Source organism: Lotus japonicus, chromosome 5 (genome assembly GCF_012489685.1).
Source record: "Lotus japonicus ecotype B-129 chromosome 5, LjGifu_v1.2".
Lineage (NCBI taxonomy): Eukaryota > Viridiplantae > Streptophyta > Magnoliopsida > Fabales > Fabaceae > Lotus > Lotus japonicus.
The window spans coordinates 46784093-46807768 of record NC_080045.1 but is presented as its reverse complement, the minus strand read 5'-3'; the positions used below and the strand labels follow the sequence as shown (position 1 = coordinate 46807768).

Genomic DNA, 23676 nt, shown 5'->3' with positions numbered 1-23676 from the left:
CCTTTGAATTTTGAATAGAAAATCTTAAAATGCTGAGATTATGCTTGTGAGATATTTGTCATAACATTAGCCAACTTGAATTATGTTCGGATACTCGTTGGCGCCGGTGCAAACGGACGTTAATACTCACTTTGAGATAAAAAAGTAAATGAATTCTTTTTATGGATTAAGATGAGAGTCCATTTATCCAACAGGTGTCAGTCGCAGCGGTAAAAAGTGATTGTTTGAAGGTTAAAAGTTCAATTCCTAGGAGCCGCACTCTTTAGGAGACTTTTAACATTCACCACACCCGGTCATAATTGCGAGAGCAATTTAATACAACAAAAAGATGAAAGTCTATTTACCTTACACTCAACTAGTATCTAAACACATACACTTGATTTCTGACTTCAGAGGATTAGACAGCAATTAGTCTCTAGCCAATTCTGAACTAGAATGTTTGTCCAGAATATGGTGACAAATTTTCATGAAACATGTTTAATTCTCTCAAAACTTGGATATGCACTTCTTAGTTTCCTGCTAAAGTTAATGACTGTGTTCTGCATTCTGGGTCTTCATACTGTGGTTCGCCTTTGGTTCTGATATGAACCTCTTGGTCACCTTCTTTGCCCCACAACAGCAAGTACATGCCAATGATGATAATAGATGCACCTATGATGCTGAAGATTTTATGAGAAGCAAATTTTAGAATGTCAGGGATCCCCTATGTTGAATGTGCATGCTTTTACTTAATGTAGTGAAAGAGTAAATAAATAATGTCACAAGCTGTAAGGAATCCTATGTAAAAACTACATTTATCTCGAATTCCTTGCTTAATTATTCTGAAAAGAAAAATAATGATTATGAATTATTGATTGTTACCTGCCCAAATAAAGCTTCTCAGCAAGGATAAAGTATGCTACGACTGCCACAAATATTGCACAAAGAGGGTTGAACACAGTGACAAACACTGGCCCTCTTTTCTCAGTAACCCACAGTTGAATGTATATCAACAAACCTGAAGCCACAACTCCCTGTCATTGATTACTGAAATCGTTAGAACACTAGATGTTGTACTTATTTTTTCCTACAAAAAATTCTTGTACTTGTTATTTGCCCTTTTTTTTGGGATTGGGGGGGGGGGGGGGGAGGGGGGAATCGTTTTTTGCATCTAGAAGCTACTTACTGAACCCTAAAATTGATTTTGGCTGCATAATCAATTGTATATTCAAAACATGCTACTTACTCCATATATTATGGACCACAAGTCAATGTTGAACCCGATCACCCATTCTGAAGAGTTGTTTTCTGCTATCACTGTCAAAACAGCTGATTGTGCTGCTCCAAGAAAGCACATCCATGTAGTGAGTGATAGTTGGGCAGGGTATCTTTTCAATGTTGATGCCTGAAGTTCCAAAACATGATATCAGAATTGTCATGATTATAAAAGCATAATAGGTTAAGCTAATTTGAGAAACTTATTAAAATATATAAGTTCAAAATATGTCATATGTAGGTGTATAAGCTTTTACATAAACTCTTTTAAACACTTGCATAAGCGTTTATACTATAAAATAACCTCAAATAAACTCTTTCAATAAAATAATTATTGAAAAGAGTTAACCTGCATGATGTACCATATAGACCATGTAACACTGCATGAAAATGCAAGGAGGGAACCCTTTAACCAGCTTTTGTTGATATCAGCACTTTTTCCTTCAACGTGGATAAGAGGATGCCATAAATTTCTCATGATTGGTCCCTTGTATAGTGTCATGATCATTACACCAGCAAGGGAAATCAAGGTCCCAAGAACTTTTGCTACACCTCGAGGGTGTACAATATCAACAAACTCAAACCTGCATTTAAGGATAAAATAAAATGTTTTTACGGCCAGTTTTACAAACTCCATAATCATTTAGATCAAGAATGAAGTAAACCTGAGTGCCACTGCAATAAGGAAGGTAAGTGGAGTTATGGTGTTGATCATGGCTGTAACAAAGGCCGGAGATGTGTACTTCATGCTTGCAAAGTACATGTTGAGAGACATACTCCTGGAATTGTTTTTCAAGTTTTACAAATCATAAGTTTCCATACTTATCGCATAAGGATTGAAATCTTCTCAGTAAACCTATCATTCTCTCTGCTCCACTAATAAAATTTTGACATGTCACAACTAAATAACTAATAACTATCTTGTAAATTTGTAACTCCCTCTTGCCCTTTTTAATTTACATGACAATATTATTGGAACTTAAGAGATCTGACTCTACTTCCAAAACTAGTTTAGAAGTATTACTCTACCTTTTATAAGGACTATCTTAGTTATATCTTTAGTCATGTGAGATTTCTAATAAAAAAATTCATTAGTAAATGTAGAAGATTCATTAGTAAAAGATTATTTTAGGACGAAGATTTGGATGCAATGTAGAATCATGCATTTTTATGTCCTTACCCTAACAGTGAAAGCACAAAAATTTCCATCACGAGAGCAAATGTCAGCTTTGGCCTTAATTTCCTGCAAGAAAGACAAGAAGTTAAATTGTCTCCGATCATACCAAATTCAATTATTAACTTCAAACATACATTGAAATAGACCATGAATGTAAATGCTAAATTTGATTAAAAAAAAGCAACAAAATATGGATGGCAAAAGCATATTACACTCATTAAAGCATCCATGAGCCAAATCAAGCATATACAACCATAAAGAGTGTCACAAGTGCTGAATGTCTTGAATGTGTGAGAAGAACTTAATTGAACTTTTTTGAACAGTAACTTAATTGAACTTATTTTATAAGTATAGTTGTGAATCATATTAAACTATCAATTACATTTTCAGCTATGTACTATATTTTTACAATTAACATTCAATATATATTATTTAAAATATGCTCTTTAAGTGCTAAAAGTAATTTGTAAAGAAGTTATTTTAACTTATAAACCATGTTTTTCTTAGTCAATAATAGTTAAAATCATCTTATATTATAAACACTTTTACAAGTATTTGAGTAATTTTATGGTAATAGCTTATGATTTATGTATAAGCTCAACAATAGGTTTAGAATATATAATCCTTTATACCTACATATAAGTTATTTTTCACTTACTTCAATAAGCTTTTAAAATATACTTATGAATAAGCGCTTATGTGATAAATGTGTATAGTCCGAAGCGCATAAAGAAGATCTTTAGCCAAACTTACCTTAAAATTCACAAAGAGCCTTATAATGATTATGAAAATAATTTGGTGAATACCATTTTGGGTGAACACCCAACAGCACATGCAATTTGTGGTAGTTTTTTTACTACCACAAAATACAGTGTTTAAAAAATAAAGTATGTAATTTGTGACAATAAAAAATCATTACAAAGGATCGTTAGTTGTTCACCACAAAAATGTCCAATCGGGGGGCCTAATGATTAACATATTTGGAAGTTGAACTAAAATTGAAGGGAAATGGATATGTACCTCTCTAGAAAGTATGCGAAAGGCAACATGACAACCCCAGCTACAACATGCCGATAGGTTACATACACATAGGGACTCATCCCATGATTGAAGGAGGCTTCACTAACAAAATTCAAGAGGGTGTAACCCACCTGGGCTAACACCATTATCAGGTGTGGCATGAATTCCCTGGATACATGGACAAGAGAAAATCTTTTCTGCTCCATTAGTTGGTGAAGTGGGCTTAATTATTTCCTCAACTTATTCACAAGCTCTTAAGAAGCTCAAATAATCATGCAAGTTAATATAGATGTTGATGGGCTTAGCTATTTGAATGTGACTCTAGTGCATGTTGCTGATGTATGGGTATCTTCTTAATTATTACATTCCCATAAGATATATTTAAACTTTAAAGTTCATCAGATATGTTTAAAGTTCCTAAACCTTGTATTGGGTTGAAGTACCCCTTGTACTTCACTCAATAAAATTTGGCTTATCTGAAAAAAATGAAAATATATACTATGGTTTTTTGTTTTCCTAAAATGCTGGTACCTGATTAACGTTTATACAAGAATCATGTGGCGAGGAATTAATTTTACGGCTACTAACTTTAGGATACATTAGTCAAGATAAAAAAAATGCTGGTTGCAGATTACATAAGCAGAACTATATATAATTGTCAATATTTTCTTAACTAGTAATTTATTTGTTGTGTGTCTAATATTCTTAACATTGTGCAGTAAATTCTAATATTTTAGAATTGTTTTGTATCCACCTTCTTTAATGTTGTGTGGTAAATTTTATGGTGTCTTTGTTTTTTCAGTTTAATTTCAACCATGTTAGTCCACGTTCTGAGATAAAATTGCACATTTTTAAGCATTTAATATGAGAGAAGAGAGTGAGTTCTGTTGAATAAAACGTTGAGGTTGAGTATGCAAACACACTTAATTTCTTCCTTAACATTTTATAATACTGAACCAACATCAATTAAGTATTTATTGTTGTGTGTCAAAGTGTCCTTCATTGTAGAGTATAGCATATTTGAGTGACATCAAACTTTTCTAAAGTGGACATTTTTCTGCATACTTGGCTGAAAACTTCAGCTCAAGAATCCCCCAAACATCTTTTTACCCACTTCATGTTGCCCATTGATTCATTGATCTACTAGAAATTTTTTTGGATAAGGATCTATTAGCTTCTTTTAAACTTTTTACTAATTATATTTTTTTAAATAAGACAAATTGTATTAAGAGAAGTATTAATAAAATTTGTCTTATATAAATATGTAATGAATGAAACATTTTGTTTACAGACCCCAAATATTTATTGGACTCATTATTACGACTCTTTCATTTTATTTGAATTATCCTAAATTGTTCTGCAGTTCTTTTATCTTTCTATCTAATATTACATATTAAACCTTTTATTACATATAAATTTATTAAAAATCAAATCAAATTTTAAAATAAATAAAATGTTTCTTAGGTTTATCTCTTAAAGTGAATTTCAAGGAATGAATGTTACATTTCATCTCAATAAAGATAAAATTTTATTGAAATGGATAAGTATATCTTTTTCTTTTTAAAAAATAAAATAAAAAATTTAACTAATCATAAAATGACATGTAACAATATTGTATTAACGTAATTTAAAAATATCGGAAAATAAAAAACCCAAATTTGGAAGAAAAAGAAAAAACAGTAGATCGCTAAAATATTTGCTTTAACGTTCAAAAATAAAATATTTGCTTTCGAAGAAAAAAATGGTCCATAGCTGTTGAGAAGTTGTATTAAGTTCAAAATTCAAGCACTTCAACTTCCAAAGCCATACTTTCATAATTTTTAGAAAAATCCAGAACTACTATTAGTTTTGTTCTGTTTGAAAAGCATATAAATCCGAAAAACATCTAGTCCTTTAGTGCATGATTAGTATGAAGCACTTAAGAAATAATAGCTCAAATCATGAACAAAGATTACAATAGTACTATCTTTATATTAATTAATTCATTTTCCTTCCATCTTTATTAGTGGAAAACACTTTCTTGAATTGTTTAATCGAGTTAATCCATGGCGTGGATGTATCATTGCTATAATAAGACAAGCGTAATGATCCTTAATTGATTTGGAAACTAGTCCTTGATTAATTTCGAAAAAGCATCAAGACAATCTCAAAGCAATCAGAGAAAACGAGAATGTAGAAGAAATTGAATTCTGTTTTCATTCAATGAATAGAAGTTACAAAGGGACCTGCTCTATATAGTAAACTAACAACCATTACTAACTAACAGCTCTAACTAACTTGATTCTAGCTAACTAACTAGAACTGAAGTTAGTTATTAACGGCACAAAATGATTCTTGTTCTATACCTATTTTTGGGTTTTGGATGTGTAGTTTAGTGAATGATTCTTCATTGCTCTTTGTTTGTGGTTAATAGTCATTTATTCATTCTTGGCTGCGGTTGCTATAGCGATTGATCAATTGTTGCTCTCAGTTGTCGTTTGTGATTCTTGGTTCACTCTTAGGTTGTTTGGTTTAATGAATGGACCCTTTCATGGTTCACTCGTTCTCGGTTCGAGACGCTCATATTTCAATGATCTTATCCCACTTTTCGCAGTCATAAAGTGTCGAAGGTGACACCCTTGATGAACCTTGGTACCTTATCTCTTTAAATTTTGACCTGAATTTCAGTTATTTTGTTTAAGGGCTTCAAGTGTTGTCAACGTTGGTTCACTCTCTACAGTTGTCAAAAGTTGCAAGTGACATCCAAACTAGTCTCAAAAGTCATTAGTTATCGAAGTGGACACCATTGTCTATCTCAAAAGCCATCATCGATCGATTCCAAGTGTGTTTTATTTGGTTGTTGTTGACTTGCTCCTATTTCAACCTTAGTTTTGTTTGGGGCATATTGCTAAGTTTTCACCCTACTCTGTTGTCTAATTTTGTTCATTGAATCATCTGATCCTTTTAGCAATCCAAAGTAATTAGTTTTGACATGCAACAATCTAAACTAAATCAAGTACGAAAAGTTGAAGATAATTCGTCAATGAACTCAGTTGAAGTTTGAAAAATTGAGTTATTCATTCTAGTTCTAGATAATTCGTCAATGTTAAGGAAGCATAATGCCGAAGTCTAAAGATGCATCCGAACAAAAGATAAGGTTTTGAGAACAAAGGTTTTGAGCTCAAGGTTGTCAGGTGAAAATATTTAAAAGATACGAAGTTGTGAGGATGTGAATGCTATGAGGAAGTGAACATCCTGAAGATCCAACATTCAAAGCAAGCGAATGGATGAAGGTCTAATGTTCTAAAGGTTGTATTCTATAGAGTTGGAAAAGTAGACAACAACACCTTAGCAACAGGATCAAACCTCTTATTCCAAGTAAAATAAAATGAAGTGGTTGAAAAATGACAAAAAGAAATGTTTGCGACACTCACTTTAACCCGCATATTCCAATAATTGTGTCTAACTCTGGGAATGGATCCTCTCATGTCGAAACTTTCTCATTTATCTCATGTTGAAAATTGTGTACATCTCTCTCTTCATAAGGGTTTCACTTATACATACATATAAAGACACAGGTAGACACAAAATTTTGAAAATGAGAAACATAGGAAGAATTTGACATGAGATGATCCATTCCTGTCTAGCTCTACACAGGAGTGAGAATTGTTCTACCAAAGTTATTTTAGCCATATTTCGAGTACCAGGTTCCAACAGCAAACCAATCACTAACTTCGAAGTTTGCTTTTCTGAATTCACATCAAGATTGGACAGTTGTTTTACATCTTACTAAATGCAACAACTTTTGACTAGTGATTTGGACCTGAGTTTCGAACTCTTTAAGCAACAACAGATTCGCGTAATGACATCACTGTTTATCTTTTGCAGGCTGCTTCTATGGCTATAATGTTTGCTTCAGTAACCAGAATACAGTCCAGGATCAAGTTTAATGGCACTCCATTCATAGCTGTAAGAAAATGATCAATGGGAAGAATTTATAATGGGAACAAGTAAATGCCTTTTCCAAGCATATAACAGATACTTGCGAGGTAACATAGGAGAAAACTATCTAACAAAAACAAGTATTACAGTATTCACAACCCAATTTCCTATAAACATAAAAGTTGACCTTCTGGTCACAGGATCAAGAAATCACCATAACAGTTTTGATAGATTAATTTCTTTGCAAGGCAAAATCGCATTTTTTTCTCTCTCTCTTTACAATCTGACCCAGTTCTGGTTGAAATGAAGGAATCAATTTGAACGAGTGTAAACATCTACTCTATTTCCTTTACTATTGACACTTTCAATTGCAGATTTTCAATCACATGAACAACCTTTCGGATGATTCTACCCTGCAGCTAATATCCAAAGCATAATTAGAGATGAAATTGAAATTGGTATCCAGCTCAAGAAGGCTAGTGCAACTGAAATCTGATACTTCCGGCATCCCTCTCCAAAACGGCAATGTCCAAGATCATGAAAGTACAAAACTGTGATGCCACCTGAGGAAGATGCTGCAGCTAGAGATAGTATTGCTGTTACCTGTCAATAGTGGTCAAGAAGACATGTAAATAAAAAACCATAACCGTTTGGATGCGGACCGAAGAATACTTATTGGAACTTGTGTTTTTAAGTAGAGAAGCTCCAATAAGTGCTTTTTGGTCCGCACCCAAACGGGCTCCTTATGTGACAAACCAACTAGTTAAAGGTTTTGGTAGAAGCTAACCCAATCTCCAACCACAAAGAGACTAACAAGTAGAGGGTTGTGGAGGACCTTCTTTTTCACCAAGGCATATGCATCCAATAAAGCAAGCATAAAGCTCCAAATGACTTGTAAACCCATTGAAGCTATCAAGTAACTGAAATGCAAATGGAACAGTTTAATCAAGCTATTGATGAGCACTGCGAGTAAATTTCCAGACCATCATGTAAGCGATAGTAAAACAGATCATTCAGAATTCCAGAGTCAGTTCAGTTAGTCACCATTTTCATGGATTTGAAAGCTCATATAGCTATTTTCAGTTTCAATTCCTCAAGTTTTAGCATCCAGCATGAACTAATTAACAAGAATAGCTTAACTTATAAGTTATAATCTCAACATGATGCGCAGATGCCATTTTTGCTACCAGGGAGAAGGAACCACTATAATCAAGACAGATAAAGTTACAGGATTTAGGTAGTTTCTAAGGTACTGAAGGAGGAAAAAGGAAAATAGAGACTAAAATTGTATTTACATAATATATTAGTGAGATCTTGCACAAGACAAAGACTTACCCTTATTTATAGTAATGGTAAACTCATAATTATAGTCAACCATAGAACAATTAAATAAGGAAACAAATCGATATAAATAAGGAAATAAAGAAACCGAATCCTAAAGAATAACCTAAATTCCCTACACATAGTGAGCAACAATACGCTACAAAACTAAACAAGGCTAAAGTAATAGCAAACCAGCAGCAAACATAGCTCAAGTGGTAGGAGCTGAGGGACATATGGGTTGGGTAGGGGAGGTCCAGGGATCGAATCCTGGCGGGCGCACATTATCTTTCCGATGTACCAAAAAAAACCAGCAGCAAACAACAAACAAAAACCGAGAGGAGTCAATGGCCAAAATAGAAGAAGCAGCAATGACAACAGGTCAGTAAGGCGGCAAGTGCTCTTTGTGCGCAAGCTTGCACAGCAGCGCGTGAGAGCACCCACGAAAGCTTGTCAGCACATGAAAGGGAATCTGACGATGATCGTTGGGTATTGGTCCGTCGATGACTTCTGAGATGTACAAGGGTGTCACCTGATGCTTGCAAAAAGCAGGCCCACATTTGTAGCAGTTGAAGCCCTAACAATAGAGGATGGAGGCGATGATGAAGCACCAAGGATCGGCCGAGCAGTGGCTTCTGAGTCAATTTATGAAGTCACCTTCGACTCTTGGTGACTACAAGAGTCAACACTGAAAGTGGCTGAAACCATAAAACCAGATAACGAAAAATGAATCGAAACTTGCAGCAACAACTATGGTTGGTCAACGCTGATAGAAGCTGGAACTCCAAAAACAGGTATAGGAACAATAAAACTGCAATTACATATGGTGGTGGCCGGTGGATCAGCACTAGTAGCAGCTAGAACCCCAAAATCAGGTATACAAACAAAAAATAGATTACCCATACAAACAAAAAGCAGAGTACCTAAAATTGGATGACAAAGATCAACAGGAATAACATTATTATAACGCTCTGATGCTATGATAAAATTATAAGTTTTAATCTTAAGCTACTAAAAGAGAAAGAAAAAAAGAATTTGTAGGATAAAATTGTATTGATATAATATATTGGTGTGATCTTACAAAAGCACTTATCCTAATTTCTAATAATGGTACACATCTAATTCTCGTCGAATAGTGAAAAATTAAAAAAAGGAAAAAAAATCAATATAAATAAGGATATAAATAAGAGCAATGCTAGGTGGCTCGAAATATAATCTACGAATCAACCACGAGAGCTTTTCTAACCAATCAGGAACCAGTGTAAAGCAAAGTCAGTGGATCAAATAATAATTACACATATTAAACCAATTATTAAATGTACATCTGTTGGTTTCGTGGGAGAAGTTTTCGAGCCATCTATCATTTTCCTATAAATAAAGTAATAAACCAAATCCTAAAGAATCGTCTTTCTCTTTGCAATGTTACTCTCCCTCCTCTTCCACTAATTCCCAACTGTGATTTTATCTCTCTCCCCTATCAGAATTTTCCAGCTCCCTCCTCTTTTTTATTCTTCTTTTCTTCTCTTAAACCAGCAGACCTTTTCTATTGGACCCAATCTGGTTCTTACTTCTTTCCTCTTATCGATGTATGTTAAGGAAAACCCTACATCAATAATTTGTCTTGATATGAAAGATTCAGCACAGAAGGTTATGGAACAAAGTACACATAAGTTGGCTAATGGAAATTAAGCTAAAAGGGTCAGGAATAAAAAGGACATAATTCAAAGTAAGAAATGGGAAAGGTGAGCTTGAACAACAATAGTTGATTAAGCTTTTAAACTAACAGCAATAGTGATGACATGAGGGGTTTCAGCAGATGATAATTTTGAGAACTGAGAGTGATCCTCAACAATGTGATCAGAGGAACCAAAACCAAAGATCCAGCAAACATGGAACGTGAGAGGCATGCCATACAAGTACCATTTCGGACTACAGAGGCTGTGGAAGATCCTGAATGATATGCTTTAACGATATGCCTTACATTCAGTATTTAATAAAATGTTATGATCCCCTCTCACAAAGCCTGAATATTCAAAGAAATAAGACCCTTTTGAGAATAGTCAATGTTTGTTTGTTCAGGATCCACAGTAATGATTTTATAAATGTAAGTTTTTATAAGTAAAGTTGCAGTGACAAGAAACAGCTAAATACGCACAACCTAGAGTCCTAGACAAAGTCAAACGCAAATTTGGACATTGGCAGGAACCAAAGAACCAATGAACCATTATCCGAACAATGAGGGAAGGGGCATGTGACTACTCAAATAGGACTAAGAGGCACCAAAAAATAGGATGCAATCGGTGGTGGCACAATCTGATACCAGGCCAACAGCAATGATGCTACTGTACACGATACACGGCCAGATGGGAGCATCTAAGATGACCCAAATCTTACTTCGACGACGAAGGGTCCTAAGGAAAGATACATCAGTGACAAAGGTAAAGCCGAACGACAGTACTGACATTTTTTAACATAAAAAATGCAGAAGACCACACAAGGTCTGATACTATCTTGTTAATAGAGTAGGAATGTAACATGTGAATTGCTTGAGTTTATTATATATCAAAGAATTGATTGCAGCATGCGTCGTCACAAGCATAATAAATAGGAAGAGAAACATTTCCTAGTACCAATGATTTGTATGCTACTTGAAACTAATGCTGACAACAACTATTCCAATAGTACGTGAATTCCAATAATATGCATAGTATTTTAGGGGTGGGATAAAGAGAGCAATAGAGAGAAATATCAGGTGAACATATCCTCTAATGAATCTGGCTGGTCTAGGATACAATGCACACAATGAGTAATCTGTTACAACAAAATCAATCACCTCAGAGTCGTAATTGTTAGGTGTAGATTCATGTTTTCCACAGTAGGCAGGTCAAAGTCTTCAAGTGCAAATTGTGTGTCAAGACTCAATCAATAGGAAAATGTATTTGAAACTGAAAGGTTTAATGTGTTTGTATATATATTTACAAAAACATAAAAGTACTTTAGTCCAATCCATCTCATTACCTGCATTCACATTTGTTTCTTGAGACTACTGATTTTCCATTTTTAAAGTCTCGGAATGTGGTAAAATGGAAACTGGATTGGTTTCCAAGCATACTCTTAGTATGTCATGGTTTAACAATTTGAAAACCACCTTGTTGGGTATAGTAATAGCATTTTCATAGCAATAGTCAAACAATGAAGATATTTTTTATATAAACATGTGTGCAAGTGAATGGTAAGCATTGCAGTTAATTGTCACTGCTGTGTGAACAACTGAAGTAAAGATTAAGAAGGAACAGACACATCATTTGCACTTCTTACTTACAACTTATTACAATTTAAGATGTAACCCAGCAAATAATGTTTTACCGCAATATTTTGAAGAACTTTAAGCACAAGCCTCATGAAAATCCACTGCAAATAAGACCTAACTCAGGGAGAAGATAATATTCCCATTCCCATCATCCTCACAACTATGAATATCCTTTGCTCTTACACCCTACCCTTCTGTTAGGCATCTAGGTTCAGAAGCTGATTTTTCTAATCCTACAAATCGGATAGTTATGTGCCTAATTATTCTTATAGAAACCTCTGTAAATAGGGTAGACAATTCATTGATGAAATATTTATACAAGATACATTTGATTCAGTCAAGTAAAATTATAGTTCACATATACTGTTTCCAGTAATTTGCTTCATGGATATCTTCCCAGATCCCAACAAAAATACAAAATTCCCAGAACACATGTCACCCCCGCTGTCATAAACATTGACAAAGTGCTATCTAACTTGAAAATGCCAAATTGACTTATATGCAAACAGTTCAATAAATATAACTAACATATTAAGAGGATAAAACAGTCCATTAACAAAATCAACAGCAAAAGAGATAAATGCATGAAAACAAAGTTTCAGAAGAGCAAAATCTTCAATTACCAAAAGGCTGTGAAGTTAAAGAAACTGGGTGTGGTAGTCATGGAAGCAATTGACCCAGCAGCAAAAATGAACTGTGCCATCCTTAGAGCCAAACCAAGGCCAGTGCCAGGTGTCCCTGGGAAATCCTTCATCTTTCTCTCCAACACAAGCAAATACTTAAGATTCTTGACAGCTAAAGATGAACATCCACCATCATCAGATTTGAACTAAAAAAAGCAGAAAAATAAAGGAAGGGTGTTTAGAATCCACTTCCCATAAACAGAGAGGAAAAGGGAACAAATGGTAGATGCTGAGGGAAATGGGAATCTGGGGTGAGCATAAAACCAACCAAAGAGAATGAAAAGTGGAATTGTCAAAAGGAAAAAACAAGACAAGGAAAAGAGAAAATGATGTTATATTGCAATAGAGGGACAAGTTAAGGTTGGCAAATAGTTACAGTCAAAAGTGTGACCAAACAGAAACAACCTTGTTTGCTTGCAATTGCATGCTCTTCCTTTGATGGACTCATGTTCTGACGGAATGAAAGTGAATGCTCACCCACGCGTCCCAATTGGGTGTGGACCCACAGAACAATCTGTCCACCACCCATTTGCATGCTTCATACATTTTTTAAGAGGGAAAATAGTTGGTACACACTTCTATAACACATTCACTGTTCATATATAGAGTGAAAGAGAGCGAAAAATGAGATATGATAAATGATACGATAGGAAAAAAAAGAAAGTGAATAAAAAAAATTGAACGCAGGTGAGTGAAAATGAGATGAAAGAAAATAAGAGTATGAATAAAGATTCAAAACTCTTAAGACTGTGGAATGTTTTTTTATAGGCAAATGTTAGTGGTTAGTTGTCAGGGTTCGAACTCTGGACCTCCATCTCCAACACTTATTTCTACCTTTAGCTCAACCAAGTGAGCTACCCCTCCCACCCTTAAGACTGTGGAATGTGGATGTGGACCGAATGAGAAATCTATTTTAAAATACTTGATAAGAGATAAAAATAAATCAATAAGTTTTCATACACATCTCAATCACCTAACACTAAAAGAAATATAAGAAAAGTTATAAGAGAAATTAGAGATATATAGATAAGAAATGGAAAAGGAGATAGAAAGAGACTGAAAAAAAATTAGATAGGTGCAAATAAATCATAAATTTAGTTTGACTACATTTTTTATCTCTATAATTTTACATATGCATGATTTCGGTCTCTAGTATTTTGATCTAGAGATTAACTTTTTATCAAATAATTAACAAAAAAATTATCGGAATCACATTTTTTACGTAAGTTGCGGGTTAAAATGATTCAATTTTAAAAGTAGAGAAATTTAATTAGAGCAATTGAAACTATTGGAACCAAAATCACAAATTTGAAAACAATGTGGATAAAAAATGTAATTAATATCCTAAAATGTTCTAAGTAAAAACACAAATGTAAGAATAAACATGGCAAAATGTGATTTGTAGTTGTCAATACTTTTCCAACACACTGGCTCAGGATTTCCAACAAGAGAAATGCTACCGTCAACAAATATTCACTTTAACATTATCATTCCAATACTATATCTTTTATTGGTTAAAATTCGTGTAGTAATGGTAGAACTCCCCATTTTGTGCTCCTGAAATATCCAAATAAATTAATCTATCTATGGAGTGCTTAGCAAAGCAGACCTCAATTACGTTACCCAATAAATAAATAACAGTCATCAATTATTCTATAAAAGAATTTGAGTTTGTTCCTGATACGGCACAAGCATTATCAGGAACGAAAATTTTGCAGAAAGATTCAAATCCAAATAAAGAAAAGGAAAAAAAAAAGTCTCCTATTAGAACAGTTCTAAATTGAAATAAGGTGCCATTAATAATTTACCGTAGCTAATTCATGGATTCCTTCATATTCAAGAAAAGCAGGCCTGCTGCCTCTAATTCTAAACAAAGATATCTCGGTTTGACCATCTTCTGCATCCACTCCCACAAACATGATACAAACTAAAAATACACTCCAATGAGAAACAGAGGAGTCATGGTTACAAGAATAGCAAAACTTTATACCATAAAAATCAGGGAACTGGGAAGCCAAAATGATTAGTTCCTAAAGAAAAGAACCAGATCTACCAAAGAATGAGATAAAAAGGGGTACAAATAACTGGAGCACTATCAATTATATTCAGCAACTTCACCAAGGGCTCATGAACAATAAAAACTAGAACTTACAGACATGAAACTAAGTACCTCTAGTAGATTGAGGGGAAATTTAAGTGAGAGAAGAATAATAACAACGATCCTGAATATAAACCTATATCTGTAGATAGAATAGTAGGAATGATCAAGGAACTGTGCTTGAAAGGATAAAAGAAAAGGTAGGTGAGTGGGAAGGAAAATTATCTATTAGGTTAAGGCAATTCAAACTGATCAGCTATCCATGGCTGAACTGAATGGTAAGATACCCTTCATTGCAAGCAGAAGAAATATTAAGAAAGTGGATCAAAAAAAAATTCTCAAATGATGTCAAGTTTGACATCAGTTCTAATATATTTTGCATGCATGTTGATATAAACTAATAAACAGAACATAATATTACTTGCTTAGCAAAAATCAATAGATTGAAAAGAATGATAGAATAAATGTACCTTGTACGGTTGACGGTTGTACCACCTTTATTTTTAAAAACTAGAACTGAACAAGAGCATGGAGAACTATAGAGACAATCACTATTTTGCAAGATATTAATGCAATTATATATCACAGAATGCTAATCCAGAAAGCAAGATTCCAAAAGTACACTTCTACTTCTTGATATAATGAAAAAGCATATGCAAAATGAGTTCGTGATCAGATCATACCACAACTGTGGCACACACATAAGAAACTGATTTTGAAGACAACCTCATAAGAAATAAAATCAAATACTCATACAAACTGATTGCAAAAGCAAAAATTGACATGTGCTGTTAAAGAATCACAGCAAAATTCTTGGGGAAAAAAATAACTACATCTTCAATGAATACATTGCATGCCACAAGTTGCCCATTCTTCACCAGGCAAAAATCAGAAGAAAGAGACCAACCTATTACAATATCAGCTCAGATGTTATTTGACGTTCTTCTCACATTCAATTCTCAATAATAGGAGGATCAAAAGCAAGGCATTAAATGGGATGAGGAGAAAAATATGCAGTACATATGTTGTTTAGTCTAAGTTGCACAAAAAAGAAGTTTAATGCATCACAAGCTCTATCATACTTCAATAAGATAACTCAAAAATTAAACCCAACCTTGTACAATGGCATAATTGTTCAAAATCACACATCTTAACAAACAAGCAACAACGGAAGTCTACAACTAAATAATATTCAGTAGATTTAAACACAATATCCAACGACAGCATAACTAAAATATAAATCCAAATTTAGATCAACACTGCTTCAGATTCCCATTTTCCAACAAAATTTTCAGATTTGATGAAGGAGCTCAGATATTTCTTGGTTCCTGCAAAAACATATTTACTTTGTGAAAATAGATTTTTATTTGAGTAATTAATAAACATTAATGTAAATTAATCTACGAAAGTTCACTTACATCCTATGTCTTCTTGCGTTGTATATCACTCAAAGTCTATATCTATATCATTCTCGAAGTCCATTCCTGAAAAACCTGAGGGAAAAAAAATAACATGACATCATTGTAAAATTAAAATAAATAAATAAAATTGAATTAAACTTATATGACCATGTGTACCAGTACCTAGCCAATCTTGGGTACACATCAATGCCTCCACATAATTTCTGTGCAGGTCACTGCGATGTGAAGTGAGAAACCGACCACTAGTACCAAAAGTCAACTCTGAAACAACTGTCGATGTAGGAATTGCTAGCAAATCTCTAGCAATGCTCAGCAAGGTTGGGTATCCAGACTTATTTGCTTTCCACCAAGTTAAGATGTCAATATCTTTAAATAAAGAGCGAGCCCACACCTTTGCATCTAAATATTGTTCTAGTTCTGACTTTGTATTCTCAGAGGCAGTTCTTTCGGCAAGATACTTGACAAACATAGGGTCCTCCCATTTGTACATTTCTCCAACAGAACTTGTATTTGTTACAGTTTTGCTTCCAGATGAAGAACTAGTCTCGATTTCCTCAGACTTGTTCTTGTACTCCATAAATAAATCTTGGCAAACAGTTTTCACCTTTTCAATTTCATGACATGCATTCTCTCCATATATACGAGGAAAAAAGAACTCCAACAACACCATTTTGTACCTAGGATCTAATACTGCTCCCACAGCCATCACCTCATTGATCCCACTCCAATAGTTGTCAAACTTGGCAATCATGCTCGAAGCCATTTGCTGGATGATGGCATCAGAACAACTAAGCCATTCTTTCAAAGCCGATCTTACTGTACAGACTTTAAAGAAGTAAACATTTGGAGTTGGACTCACAGTACCAAAAAATAATTCAGCCAGATCATAAAACAATTCCAGCTTCTGACAAATTTCCTTTGCCATATTCCATTCATCTTCACTAGGCAAAGACATGTTCTGTTGTATATTCCATTCATCTTCACTAAGCAAAGGCATATTCTGAGGTTGTTGTTGCGTCAAGTGATGAAAAACTTCTTTATATCGTATAGCAGCATTGATCATCAAAAATGTAGATACCCACCTTGTTCCGCAATCAAGGACAAGATCTTTTCCATATGGAATGTTTAGTTGATTACATGTTTCTTCGAATGTTTCCTCTCTGTCTGGCTCCGCTGTCCAAAACTCAACACATTCTCTAACTTTTTCAACAGTGTCAGAGATTATAGACAATCCATCCTTCACAATCAGATTTAGTATATGATTACACCAACGCATGCGAAACAGTTTACCACCCAAAATTAATGATCTAGGCGAAACCTTATTCATAACGCACTCAAAGATAGCATCACTTGTGCCACAACTATCAACAGTCAAGGTGGATAGCTTTGTATCCAGGTTCCAATCCTTCAAACATTGTACTATAACATCAGAAAGAGCATCTTCTGTATGGGGAATAGGCACATAAACGAACCTACAATATACAACAAGTACATAATCTCAACAACATGCACAAATTGATCAACAACCAAAAAGAAAGAAAAAGAGAAACAAAAACAACAATCAAGCTTCTTTCCCCACCGGGATTGGTTAAAGTATGGATTGATGGAACATAATGGAACGGAACATAATGAAATATTGAATATATATATAATATAGGTAGCGATAGAAAAATAATTTTATAGTTTTATTAGTTATGAGTGTCTCCATTCTATCCAAATTAGGGGTATGAAAATTGATGGTAAGTAATGGAATGGGTTCCACCACCTTGCATTTAATTTCATCTTCATTTAGCAAAACCAAACAACGAAACATAAAATCATTCCATCTCATCCCACCTCGTACCAGCAATCCAAACATAGCCTTAATCTCAGTCTAAACTTGAAGAAAGACAAGATATTAGAAAGAAAAAAAACCTCAACATCCGGCTTTGCCGAGTCATAGAATCGTCAATAAAATGAGCTTTGATGGCCATGTAGTGTTTATCTTTGTCTCTACAACTCCACATATCAGCTGTAATTGCAACCCGGCTTTTATTATTGGACAACAACTCCATTGTCTCAGATTTCTTCTCATTATAGAGCTTGAGAATCTCCTTCTTAACCATTCGACGATCTACCTTGAACAACGGCTGAAGGCTGTTGGAGAATCGCCTAAACCCTTCGTGATCCACAATCGAAATCGGGTAACCATGACAGATAATCATGAGAGCAAGTTCCTTCCTCGCACCCTCTTCATCAAAGAAATGACCACCAGACCCGATTTCTTCCCTTGCGCCGCCGAAGATTTCGGTGTGGTCGCCCAAGTGCAAGAGGAGATTTTCCTCAAAATTATCACCACCAGCAATGTACTCCTCCCCACAATAATCACAATAGACTTCCCAGTGTCCTTTGATTTTCCTCTTTCTTGTGAAGTGGTTCCAGATATTGAAAGCTTCTTCTTCAGATTCGTTGTGTTCGCATTTAACTGAGTTCGAACCCAACGAGGGTTCAGGTTCGGGTTGATTTTGATTTTCTTGCATTGCTTGGTCATTTGACATTCTGGAAATGAAGAAATTGAAACAAAGGGTAACACTATGACTACCATTACATTGCATCGAATTGTGTGCAGTTTTTAGCATGGAAGATGAAAGGAATGCACTAAAATGAAGGAAGAAGAAAAGGTGATGTACCTTGTTGCCGGCGGTGAACAGAAACGACGGTGTTAGCGGTGGAGGGTGCGGCGGTGTTGGCGTGTGTAAGGAGTGAGGAGTGAAAGCAAGTATATATATAGTGGCGGAGGGAGTGAGTGAGTGTGGAGTGGTTAGGGTGAGTTGGATGGCGGGTGCACTTCGGGTGCGTTCCCCGACGGCGGGTTTTTAAGCGGGGGAATTTCACCCGATGCCCGCCCGAACCTTTCCTAGCCGTTAATCAACTAAAAATCAGAATTTGTAATGATTTATTTATATGCATTGGTTCAAATAAAATTAAAAGAGATTTAGCCCATAACTAATACCCATCTTAGTTTTTTTTTTTTAAATGAAACAGGTGGCACCGAGGCTAGTACATTAGACTGGACAACACCAATAAGTTGATGAGGAACCTCCTCAATCCAAACAACCTCGCCCAAACTAAAAGATAAACTAGATAAGTCATCAGCAACACAATTTCCTGATTGGCGAACAAAAAGGAAATTGAAAACATCAAAACACGATATCAAAGAACGACAATCCACTACAAGAGAATCTAAAACAAAAAAGTCATCCTCACGGTTCCAAGCTTCAAACAACACCATGCAATCTATCTCAAATACCACCCGGCGGAAGCAAAAGTTCCTAGCCAAACCAAGAGCCCACCGAAAGCAAAGCGCTACAGCCACCGAAGGAGAGAGCACCGGACCAAACAAGCAACAAGCAGGTGCAAGCACCTCGCCATGACAGTCACATGCTATAAAATCGAACCCAGCCTTTCCTGATTGTGTCACCGCAGCGTTGAAATTGATCTTGAAAGAACCAGGCGACGGTCTCAACCATACAGCAGGGAGTTGACGAGGTTGGGACAAGGGCACATCAGGCAGTGGAAGCATCGAACTCACACTCTGAAGAACCCGTTCCACCGTAGAAGAAGCTTACCTGAACACCAGCTCATTTCGAGCTTTCCAAACCTCATATAGTAGGCCAAGAAAAGTTCCCAGCATCGGCCACCTGCATAAAATCTTGCATAAATTCATGGAAAGGTCGTTCTTGCTGCAAACGAAGCCCCAGGGGACCGCAAACCAAATTAGTCGCACAACAGGACAAAAGAGCAGCGCATGCTGCACTGTTTCAAGCGCTCCTAAACACCAAGGGAAGGTTGGATCCGCTGTCAGGCCTCGAGCATAAAGCTTCTCACGAAAGGCGAACCCGCATCACTGTTGGATGTCATACAAAGAAATTGATAGCCCGATTTTGTAGGGTACCGTCCATCAGCAGTCAAAGGCCAATTAAACTAATCAACCTATGGCACAACAAATAAAGGGATTGCCAATATAGCGTGAGCCATAGGAGGGCAACAAATAAGATCACAAACATGGTTGATTCCCAACTCCTGAACCAACTCCTCACTATACGCCAAAGGGGCATCTCCAGACACCCATTATTGAGTCTACCATCTCCAACATTCAACTTCCCTCCCTTTTCAAAAACCACGCCTGAACGAACAATGCTAGACCACGCATAGCCCCTCTTTGCCTCATGAATTGTGCAATGGGGAAAATAAACAGATTTATAAACCTTCCCAATCAAAGAGTCCGAGCGGGACATAAAGCACCACCAATTTTTGGCAACCAAGGCCATATTAAACCGCTTAAAATATCGGAATCCAACTTAGCCAATGCATTCCTCGCTTGGTAACATCACCTCCCCAATAGAAGCGTCTAATCATTCCTTCAATATGTGAACAAATACCATTCGACAATAGGAAGCAAGACATAACGTAGGAAGAGATAGCTTGGGCGACCGCCTTAACTAGGGTCTCTCTCCCATCCCGAGAGAGAAACTTCTCCTTCCAACCTTTAAGCTTCTTCCAAACCCTGTCCTTGACAAAGTTAAAAATCTGAATTTTGGACTTACCAATAATGGTTGGAAGACCCAGATATTTGTCATAACATTCCACCGCCTTTACATTCAACAGTTGTTTAAGCTCATGGAAGCAACTATCAGGAACATTTCGGTTACAGGAGAGCATAGACTTGTTAAGGTTGATGACTTGATCCGAAGCTTGTTCATAGGTGGCAAGGATTGTCTTAATAGACATTGCTTCTTGCACCGTTGTCTGGGAAAAGATAACACTATTCTTTGAAAACAACAAATGTGAGATCATAGGAGCATTCTTGGTACCTTTTATACCATGCAAAGAGGATGCTAATATAGCCTTGTTGATCAATGCTGAAAAAACCTCCCCACATAAGATAAAAAGATAACGAGAGAGGGGATCTCCCTGCCTAAAACCTCTTTGTGGAACAAACGACTCCTGGGGGTACCATTCAGCATAATTAAAAAAATTAACTGTTGAGACATAATCCATGATCAAGTTCACCCAATCCAAGGGGAATCCCATCTGTTGTAAAACACTCGTCGGAAAAGGCCATTCCACTTTATCATATGCCTTCAACATCTAATTTTAGAGCCATCACGCCATTACGACCATTAATTTTCTTCTTCATGTAGTGGAAGCACTCAAACGCCACTAAGGCATTGTCCGCTATGAAACGACCATACACAAAAGCACTTTGTGAATCACATATAGATTATATCAGGCAAAATTTGTTTCAATCTATTCGCCAAAGTCTTAGTGATAATTTAAAAAATGACATTGCAAACACTTATGAGCCTAAACTGATTAGCATGCAAATGTTTCTTAACTTTTGGAATTAAAACAAGCAAAGTTTTATTGATGGTACTTGGTGGCACATCTCCATGAAGGACATGTAAGAAGAATTGACATCATCTCCAATAATGTGCCAAAATTTCTGATAAAATAAAGTCGGAAATCCATCACATCCTGAAGCCCTAGTCGGATGCATCTGGAACAGGACCTCCTCCACATCCTCTCTCACAAAAGGTAGTGAAAGAATCTGGATGTGTTCGGGCTTCAGTATGTCTGTCACCAACGACGTGACTGACACAAGGTCCACTGGGCCACTGGAGGTGAACAACCCCGTGAAATAGTCTACAAAAACTCTGTAAATATCCTTATCCTCCACCACAGTGCGTCCACTAGCATCCTTCAATTCCTCAATCGAATTTATTTTCCTCCGCTGAGAAGCTTTAATGTGGAAAAATTGATTGTTCTTATTATCGTACCGGAGCCAATTAGCCCGCAATCCTTGGCACCATATAGCCAACTTAATTATTTCACTGATTGCTTGAGTAATTTCCATTTTTTTAGATGAGAGTATGTATGGTCGATAATAACAATGTTAATCATTTCATTGCTAGTGCTCGCGCGAAGCAATAAATGACTAACTATGAAATGTGTTTCATTTCCATGCACATTGAATAAACTATGTGCCTCATGATTAAGAGATGAGGTGAACAACTCTCACACCACACTTGTGGTTAATTGACTTTATTTTTGAATCTAGATTCTTAAGAAACTTTATTTTTGTATTTTTAGTAAATAATATTATAAGATATAAGACAAATTTTGACTATGAGTTAAGCAGAAAAAACTCAACATTACCCTTCTAAGTAGTAACATTTTCTAAGGTTGAATTGAATTGCGAATCCGAATCCTCTCCTGCACCAAATTTGGTCCTGCCCCTCCTGCACTTTCCTACACCGTTAGATTAATCTTCTAGTCCAGAAAAATAAGGCTTAAAATTATAATAATTATATACTACCAAGTCAATCTCAGCTCTCAGATTAATCTAATGGTTGAATTAAATAAGTGGGTTTTCTCCAAACAGAAACCCAATTAACACTGTACCATCGTGAGATGTAGTTAGGAATTGAGAATTGGAAATTGGACAAAGAAGTAGGGTTGTAGAATAAAATGACCTGCACCAGCAAAATAATGCCCCAATATATTTAGAATTGCAGCAAGAGCAAGAGAATGAGAAAGGAGTTGGAGCAAGAGAAGGAGAAAAGACTTACAACACGGTGAGACGCCGTCGTTGGAAAACACAAGAACAAAACGCAACGAGACAAAGGACAAAATGCAGCAATGGAACTTTCTGGTCCATACAAGGCACATGAAGTGAAACATCCCGTTCATACAAGGCACAGGAAGGGAAAACGTGAAATGACTCAAATGAGGTTTATTTTGTAAACCATTAGATGCATCCAAGGGTTGTTGTTTAATGTATTATAATTTTAAGCCTTGATTTTTCTGGACCAGAAGATTGATCTCACGGTGCAGGAAAGTGCAGGAGGGGCATGACCAAATTTGTTGCAGGAGAGGATTCGGATTCTTGAATTGCTGGTCAACAGTTATATATTTGTGGATTAAAAGAGAGTGAAAAATGTTACATTAATTATAATGTAGGTATTTTGTAGAAGTACCAAAATTAATTTTTAAACTATTTACAATGTCTTATCTTAATTTTAATTAAACTTTTAAACTATGAAGCACTGATTCTGACACACACTGCGATACCTGCACCTGGACATGACTAATCTTTGAAAAATAAGACACCGTTTATATACATATTTGTGTATGTGTGTGCGTTGTGCATGCGGGGTGTGTAGATAGATATATTGACATTTTCAAAGTCAATATAAGTTAGTCTCTTTACAAAGAAAACATAAAACCAATTTCCTATACTCTATGTGAGCTTCATAAAAATACTAAGATGAACCATTTTGCAAAGTAACCTCTTTGTTTAAAATAAAAATAAAAAACCTAATCTATCTAATGGTTTTAACCTCCTTCTTGATCATCACTAGTGAAAGTTATAACCTTTAGCTCCAATTCATCAACTGAAAAATGTAATTTCTTTCATGGTTTGACTTCCA

General features: G+C 35.6%; 4 protein-coding genes across 4 annotated transcripts; all 4 read right to left on the bottom strand.

The window, feature by feature from the left end:
* Window positions 1-311: 311 nt before the first annotated feature.
* On the bottom strand, window positions 312-3744 carry LOC130718149 (WAT1-related protein At5g07050-like). The gene is made up of 7 exons (XM_057568640.1): window positions 3452-3744; window positions 2435-2497; window positions 1920-2033; window positions 1604-1838; window positions 1226-1384; window positions 862-1013; window positions 312-659 (listed from the first exon to the last, which is right to left on the bottom strand). Exons 1-7 carry the CDS (start codon window positions 3655-3657, stop codon window positions 509-511), a joined length of 1080 nt encoding a protein of 359 aa, XP_057424623.1. The 5' UTR covers window positions 3658-3744; the 3' UTR covers window positions 312-508.
* A 3664-nt stretch (window positions 3745-7408) lies between these two features.
* LOC130717352 (CASP-like protein 5B3) lies at window positions 7409-13325 on the bottom strand. Its single transcript, XM_057567555.1, has 3 exons — window positions 12626-13325; window positions 8160-8292; window positions 7409-7975 (listed from the first exon to the last, which is right to left on the bottom strand). Exons 1-3 carry the CDS (start codon window positions 12754-12756, stop codon window positions 7781-7783), a joined length of 459 nt encoding a protein of 152 aa, XP_057423538.1. The 5' UTR covers window positions 12757-13325; the 3' UTR covers window positions 7409-7780.
* A 5853-nt stretch (window positions 13326-19178) lies between these two features.
* On the bottom strand, window positions 19179-19766 carry LOC130719659 (uncharacterized). The gene has a single exon (XM_057570271.1). It carries the CDS (start codon window positions 19764-19766, stop codon window positions 19179-19181), a length of 588 nt encoding a protein of 195 aa, XP_057426254.1.
* Window positions 19767-20524: 758 nt separating this feature from the next.
* LOC130719658 (uncharacterized) lies at window positions 20525-21334 on the bottom strand. The gene has a single exon (XM_057570270.1). The coding sequence runs from the start codon at window positions 21332-21334 to the stop codon at window positions 20525-20527; it is 810 nt and encodes a 269-aa protein (XP_057426253.1).
* Window positions 21335-23676: the final 2342 nt, after the last annotated feature.

What these genes read in the sequence shown, in the direction of transcription:
- LOC130718149 (XM_057568640.1), bottom strand. Translation starts at nt 3,657, where the DNA reads ATGGAGCAGAAAAGATTTTCTCTTGTCCATGTATCCAGGGAATTCATG. An exon ending in TTTGTGCTTTCACTGTTAGG is followed by an intron (nt 2,034 to 2,434) that starts GTAAGGACATAA and finishes AAACAATTCCAG; the next exon opens with GAGTATGTCTCTCAACATGT. An exon ending in GAGAAGCTTTATTTGGGCAG is followed by an intron (nt 660 to 861) that starts GTAACAATCAAT and finishes TAAAATCTTCAG; the next exon opens with CATCATAGGTGCATCTATTA.
- LOC130719658 (XM_057570270.1), bottom strand. Translation starts at nt 21,334, where the DNA reads ATGTTGAAGGCATATGATAAAGTGGAATGGCCTTTTCCGACGAGTGTT.
- LOC130719659 (XM_057570271.1), bottom strand. Translation starts at nt 19,766, where the DNA reads ATGCTTCCACTGCCTGATGTGCCCTTGTCCCAACCTCGTCAACTCCCT.
- LOC130717352 (XM_057567555.1), bottom strand. Translation starts at nt 12,756, where the DNA reads ATGAAGGATTTCCCAGGGACACCTGGCACTGGCCTTGGTTTGGCTCTA. An exon ending in TTTAACTTCACAGCCTTTTG is followed by an intron (nt 8,293 to 12,625) that starts GTAATTGAAGAT and finishes TTTGCATTTCAG; the next exon opens with TTACTTGATAGCTTCAATGG. An exon ending in TCTTTGTGGTTGGAGATTGG is followed by an intron (nt 7,976 to 8,159) that starts GTTAGCTTCTAC and finishes CACTATTGACAG; the next exon opens with GTAACAGCAATACTATCTCT.